This window comes from Oratosquilla oratoria, chromosome 12 (assembly GCF_046742065.1).
Source record: "Oratosquilla oratoria isolate Oo_2021 chromosome 12, ASM4674206v1, whole genome shotgun sequence".
Lineage (NCBI taxonomy): Eukaryota > Metazoa > Arthropoda > Malacostraca > Stomatopoda > Squillidae > Oratosquilla > Oratosquilla oratoria.
In genome coordinates, this window is record NC_134788.1 from 26,051,592 (window position 1) to 26,059,091 (window position 7,500).

Consider the following 7,500-nt stretch of genomic DNA (forward strand, 5'->3'; position numbering starts at 1 on the left):
GGAATAATATTGAAATTTATAACGTCAGAAATTATCTGTAGTAATATCTTTAGTCCATCTGATAAATAATACAATTATTACCGTAATAATTAATTTACTTGTGAAAGGGATACATATACATGTATATGGTTATTTTTGTTTTACTAAATTTATTGAACGTGTCAATAATCTGTTTACATTTTCATATATCGTCAACCGTTTTCAGTGACGTCATAACGCTCATGATCCCTGCTGTGATATAAATATGTACTTATCAATTTTATTTATATTTATTAACTTATCTATTTGTTCATTAATTCTATTTTCTACTTATCTACATATCTATTTATTTACCTATTTATTTACTTATCTATATGCTTGTTTATTTTATGGCAACGACTAGCTCCTTGTTGTTGCCGTTTAGATTTACTTTTTTATTTTTCTCTGCTGAAAGTAATCGCACAACAAAATTGAAATATAGAAAAAATCTTAAATAACAGAGACAGGTTGGCCAAGAAATTGATTATGTAAGAACAAAAAGCCGACATCAAATATCGTGACGCAAATTGAATTTACAGACGACTTTCTTATTCGTCAATTGAACATTTTCATTTTATCCCTAATATGTGTGTGATTCACCGTGGTCTTGGATCACGTGCTGGACTCGTGATCAACAGCTACTTCCCTCCCGGAAGAGAGCTCCGAGCTCATGTAGGACCGATCTATGGATAATGCTGTGACCTCACACACACACACACACACACACACACACACACACACACACACACACACACACACACACACACACACACACACACACACACACACACACACACACACACACTCACACACACACACACACACACAAACACACACACACACACAAACACACACACACACACACACACACACACACACACACACACACACACACACACACACACACACACACACACACAAACACAAACTCTCTGCCCATGAGAGTTGAAGTAACGACTCGCAGCGCAGCGATACTGAAATTATTTCAGCCCTGGGCGGGATTCGAACTCGGACCGCCGTAGTGGCGGCCGCGAACGCTATCTCTGCGCCTTGTGTGTGTGTGTGTGTGTGTGTGTGTGTGTGTGTGTGTGTGTGTATACGTGTGTATACGTGTGTGTGCGTGTGTGTACAGTCCCTGGTACTTATATATTCACTAAAATATGCATACCACACTACGCCCCTGGCGAAGAAGGGGGAGGAGGGGAGGAGGAGGAGGAGGAGGAGGAAGATATTTTACGTGTGTACCCATGATGGCCCAGCCTAAAAAAATCCCGTGTTCCTAAAAATAGCCAAATACGTTCCTAAAAATAGCCAAATATGTTCCTAAAAGTAGCCAAATACGGTCCTAAAAATAGCCAAATATGTTTCTAAAAATAGCCAAATACGTTCCTAATTTGCCAAAGATGCTCCTAAAATTAGCCAAACTTGATCTAGAATTAGCCAAAGATCTTCCTAAATTAGCCAAATATGGTCCTAGAAATAGCCAAAGATGTTCCTAAAAATAACCAAACCTGTTCCTAGTGTTAGATAAACTTGATAACTAGCCAAATGTTCGATGAAGTTTGCCAAATGCGTTCAAAATTTAGCCAAACGTGTTCCTGTGATAGCCAAATTGATCTCGAAACAGCCAAAAACTACCAATGAATTAACCCGCATTCCTGAAATTCACTTTTTTTTAAATAACAATCAAACATGTTTCCAAAATAACCACATATATACTGAAAATAGAATATATATATATATATATATGTATATATATATATATATATATATATATATATATAATTTACAAGTTGGAAAATATGTACTGTACTAACACATCAATGACGTCATGTCGCTTTGACATTGCTGCAAGCGATTCGCTTTGTTTTGATCAACAATGGCGTTGTCATATGAACAAAATTAATGTTTGTAGGTGTATCATTATTTGTACAATCTGAAAATATACCAGAATTAAAAACTTTGGTGTAATTATTTGTAATTATTTGTACATTTCGGAAATATATGACTCTTTAATTGTGTAATTATTGTGTATTTTGTTTGTTCAGTTTTGGCTGCGATGTCGAAGGGAGAAATTATATTCCCCGTTGTTGTCACAATCTGACAGAGAAAATACGAAATGGCGAAGAGGTGTAATTATTTTGATTTGTTTGGCATCAAGCAAATATTATGAGTGCCCAATTTATGTTTATTTATGGCCGTTATAACAAGATGGGAATCCAGTGAAATAAAACAAAAATGCTTTTAGGACTAGCAACGACAAATGCACACATTCGAACGAAGAAGGAAACTATTATATACTAAAAAGAAAATATGGTTCGTTTGAGTTTATTTTTATCATATATAATTCACGAGGGATTTATTTATTTATTTTGTATTTATTTGATTGTTCGTTACCTCAACAGAGAACGACAATGACGTCATAAAAATGGGTCTACAGATGACGTCACCATTAGCAATGACGTCATTGTTCTAGACGTAACCGTTCTCGATTACGTCATTGTTCTAGACGTCACCGTTATCGATGACGTCATTGTTCTAGACGTCACCGTTATCGATGACGTCATTGTTCTAGAAGACGTCAAATATGACGCCACCATTCTTTATGACGTCACTTATACACACACAAAATAAATAAATAAATAAATAGATATATAGATAAATAAATAAATAACATCTGAAGCATGGTTAAAACAATCCGTAGACTTTTACAATGACGTTATTGGATCACGTGTTGGACTCGTGATCGATATCTCTTATCTTCCTCTTTGAGAGGTCAGGAGGTCCGTAATCTCACATATACAACACACACCCCTCCACTTGCTCAAGGGGGACAGTAACGGCGCCATCATGACAGCCCTAGACTCTATCCACTGAGCTAGCAAACCTTGTGTATGTGTGTATGTATATATGTATGTATTCTTGTATGTATGTATGTATGTACAGTATGTTCGTATGTACGTATGTATATACGTATGTATGTATGCATGTATGTATGTATGTATGTATGTATGTATGTATGTATGTATGTATGTATGTATGTATGTATGTATGTATGTGTGCGTGTTCGTGTGCGTGTGTGCATGTCCTTGATATAAATCTGCATGCACTACTTGCATGCCATTAGCGATAATTGGACCCAATATTGACATCAATTCCTATTGATGTGGTACGAAGAGTCAATATGCGTTCGAATAATAATAAAAAAAACACTTTTTTTTGTTAAACTTTATGTCCAAATGTTAAGAAATTAACAAGAAAGTATGTAAATAATATAAGAATAAGAATACAAGTTAATTTTAAGCGTCAATATGCGTTCGAGTAGTGAAAAAATGTCGACTCGGAACATAAATTCTGCTTCAGTATTAATGAATATTAATGAATATGCAAATAATATAAGAACAATTATCAGAATTGAATATGAATTATTGTCTAAATAATCTAGTTTCATCTACGACAATTTTTTTTTCAGAATGTTGAAAAGAAGAAAAGGAACGACGTAATAAGCGTACCATGAAGATGAAAAGACTTCACGTGTGAGACGTAGAGGAAGAGCAAGAAGAGGAAGAGGAGGAAGAGGAGGAGGAGGAGGAGGAGGAGGAAGGTCATCACAATGACTGTAATGGGTCATCCACAGCATGACCTGTTGATGTTACAGCGGAGGTCAAAGCGAGGATTGACTTCTGCTATGACGACAGTATGTCGAGTCAATACATCGCATTTGCCCTTCCCGTCTCTCACTCTCACTCTCTCTCTCTCTTTCCGTCAAAATAATTATTCAAACTGTCGCGTTAAATGAGCAGTTCTTCATACTTTCTTAAGTTTATATTTATTATTCATGAGTTCATGTAGAGTAGTTTTTCGTTGTCCATTACAAAAGGCATACTCAACGCATCTACTATCGATGACAACTTATGTCGTTCACTATGCTCTCATTTCATATATAGATAAAATTGACATTTGTTTTATCATTCTCAAAGCAATATGATTTCAATTTTATCGACAATTAATTAAAGGAAGTTTTGTAATTCACAGAGTACCTATTTTTCAATTTCATTGAATAACAATTTTGTATCTTTATCGTAGAATATGATACTTCCTACAAACCAATTTCAGTCAAGTTTTCACGTTAAAATGATAAATGTACATTCTTTTTCAAAATTATAGAATTGTTAAATTGTTCATTTCACGTAAAATATTTTTCACATTATCTGGTAAAATATAGCACACAAATAAACATCTAAAAGCAAAAATTGAAAAAAATAGTTGTCTCTATCATTTATCAGACCGTATATTGTATACTTCTTCGTCATTAATTTCATATCATATCCTTAATATTTATAAGTATTTTTTTTTACATCAATCTCTAAAATAATTCTCCTTTATCAAACCTCTACACTAAATTTATTTATTATATTTTTTGTCGTCTCAGCGATCTCCCGCCAAACCGACGCCGCCATTACTACGCATGGTCTTGATGTTGTGCGCGCTGAGTGCATTTGTGGGTCTTTTGCAGCTTTCCATTACTTCTAACACCGAAATCCCCCTCAGGAACATTCGAGGAGGGTAAGTAATTCTTCCCCAGGGTGTAGATAAGATGCTCAGTACGCTCACACTAACTAAATTAATAAAATCTGTTCTGTTTACACTATATGGCAACAGGTGATTGGCAGGAGCTGTTGCCATACCATGAGTCTTTATATATATATATATGTGTGTGTGTGTGTGTGTGTGTGTGTGTGTGTGTGTGTGTGTGTGTGTGTGTGTGCGTGTGTGTGTATTTACCTAGTTGTATTTACCTAGTTGTATTTTACGGGAAGGGGAGCTATGCTCGTGGGGTCCCGTCTTCATATCTCATTTTATCTAAACTATTTTTAAATTCATGTATTGTTTTTGCACACACCACTTTCTCATCTAACTTGTTCCAACTGTCTATTACTCTGTGAGGAAAGCTGTTCTTTTTCAAATCTCTTCTATAGCTGTCTTTTTTGTGTGTGTGTGTGTGTGTGTGTGTGTGTGTGTGTGTGTATATATATATATACATATATATATATATATATATATATATATATATATATTTGTACTAATTTAACTTGTTCTAACTTCTTGTGGGCTTTCAAAACAAGTACGTCACTATCTGAGTGTGTATAAAGTTACTTGCTAAAGTCTTGCTGATTTTTGTATTTAGTTTCATAAAAAAATATACGAAACTATATGAGGCAGAGACTTGTAATTTAAGGAAGTCAGAAAGGAAAGTCTAAATGTGTTTGAGGTTTGCGGTGGGTGGAGATGGCAGATAAGAGTGATCAAAGAATATTTGAAGAACGATTTGTAAAGTGTGGAAGGCAGAGGTGGAGGGAATGAACTTGAGGGGACGACCGAGGATGAGATGGATGGATAAGGTGAACGGGCCCTGAGCAAGAGGGGAATGCCTGTCGAGCAGGGAAGGGAGAGGCCAAGAAATAGATGAGTGTGAGAGTTGTGAATCTTATGGTGATTTAAGACTCTCTCTCTCTCTCTCTGTGTGTGTGTGTGTGTGTGTGTGTGTGTGTGTGTGTGTGTGTGTGTGTGTGTGTGTGTGTGTGTGTGTGTGTGTGTGTGTGTGTATTCACCTTGGTCTTTGGATCACTTGCTGGACCCGTCAGGGACAGCCATTTCCCTCCCGGAAGAGAGCTCAGAGCTCGTATGACCGATCTATGGGTAATGCTGTGGCCTTACACGCACACACACACAACTCCCTGTCCACGAGAGTTGCAGTAACGACTCGAAGCGCAGCGATACTGAAATTATTTCAGCCCTGGGCAGGATTCGAACCCGGACCGCCGTAGAGACAGCTGTGGACTCTACCAACCGCGCCACCGAGTCGTGTGTGTGTGTGTGTGTGTGTGTGTGTGTGTGTGTGTGTGTGTGTGTGTGTGTGTGTGTGTGTTTGATGGACAAGGTGAAGAGGCCCTGAGCAAGAGGGGAATGTCTGTCGATCAGGGAAGGCAGAGGGCAGAGGATAGACGTGAGTGGAGAATTTTTGTGAATTTTATGGTGATTTAAGACTCTGCATATATGTGTCTGTGTATATGTTTTCCTCTTACCCGCGGCCCCAGGGTATCCCGGCAATGGTCCGTCGCCCCGTGCGCCTCTCCGGCCCGGCCCGTCCGCCACCTGGTCTACCTGAAGAACCACAAATGCGCCTCCTCGACGGTTCAGACGCTCGTACTTCGGCGGGCCCTCCGTCAGAACCTGACGGTAGCTCTTCCTCTCACGGGGGTCTACCTCGACTACGGGGTCTCCCCGAACCCCCAGTTCGTCAGGGATGTCACCAGCACGCCCTTCGCGCCTCCTGGGGGCGTCTTCCAGGTCCTCGCCCATCATATGAGACTCCACGTCAGGCATCTTCAGCAGGTACACTGAGGAACAGGAGGGAGAGTATATATGTATATATGTATGTATCTAACTATCTATGTATATATATATATATATATATATATATATATATACATATGTATGTGTGTGTGTGTGTGTGTGTGTGTGTAAGAGCAGCCTTTTTCTATGACTTCTCTGATTTGTCACTTCCCTCTGTGACTAGAATCAGTCTATACATTTGTTAGTGTATGAATTCATGTATATATGTATTTATGTACCCGTTTTTGTATTTATCTATGCATGCATTATTTATGTATATATGTATATATTTATGTATGAATTGATAAATTTATTTTCTATTTATTGATATGTTTATTTGTTTCTTTGTTTGATTATTCATAGATCGTAGCTAGGAGTACCAAATGGAAACACTCAAATTTCACTAACATTTCATTCGATTTCTTGCTAGTATGCTACTCGTTTTTGCTATTCGCTTTTGCTACTCATTTTTGTGGCTCGCTTTTGCTACTCACTTTTTGCTACTTACTTTTGTTACTCGCTTTTGTTACTTGCTTTACTAGCTAACTCTTACGTATTCGTCACCCAGGGAGTCTTTTGCTAGTGACTTTTTGGATAGCGGCTTGCAAAAACAAAAAAAGTGGGCAGTACACTAGGCAATTCTTCTTAACATGCTACTTGCTTTTGCTATTTCGTTTGAGTAGAAACGACTTCGGTTATGAACTTCTGTTTTGTAAATTTCTAAATGTCTAATTACTTTAGCGTGAATGACGAATTAAGAGAGGTTAAACCTAGAATACGATTGCTATGTGTTCATAATCTAGAATATTATAACCCAAGTAGTTTCTAAACAAAATAGCAAAAACAAATAGTAAAAGCAAGTAGCAAAAACAAATAGCAAAAACAAGTAGCAAAAACAAACAGCAAAAGCAAGTAGCAAAAACAAATAGCAAAAAAAGTAGGAAAAGCAAGTAACAAAAACAAATAGCAAAAGCAAGTAGCAAAAACCAAGTAGCAGAAACAAATAGCAAAGGAGTAGGAAAAGCAAGTAGCAAAACAAAAAGCAAATAGCAAAAACAAGTAGCAAAAACAAAGTAGCATTGTTAG

At 37.2% G+C, this 7,500-nt stretch overlaps 1 protein-coding gene across 3 annotated transcripts in view; it reads left to right on the forward strand.

Moving 5' to 3' along the window:
• Positions 1–7,500, forward strand: part of LOC143031134 (galactosylceramide sulfotransferase-like) — an 83,985-nt gene that overhangs the window by 4,446 nt on the left and 72,039 nt on the right. For all 3 annotated transcript variants that reach the window (XM_076194619.1, XM_076194621.1, XM_076194620.1), the window contains exons 2-4: positions 3,491–3,715; positions 4,451–4,584; positions 6,117–6,414. In XM_076194619.1, the coding sequence (XP_076050734.1) occupies positions 3,632–3,715; positions 4,451–4,584; positions 6,117–6,414 (516 nt within the window). In that variant the 5' untranslated portion in view covers positions 3,491–3,631. The remainder of the gene's footprint in view (positions 1–3,490; positions 3,716–4,450; positions 4,585–6,116; positions 6,415–7,500) is intronic.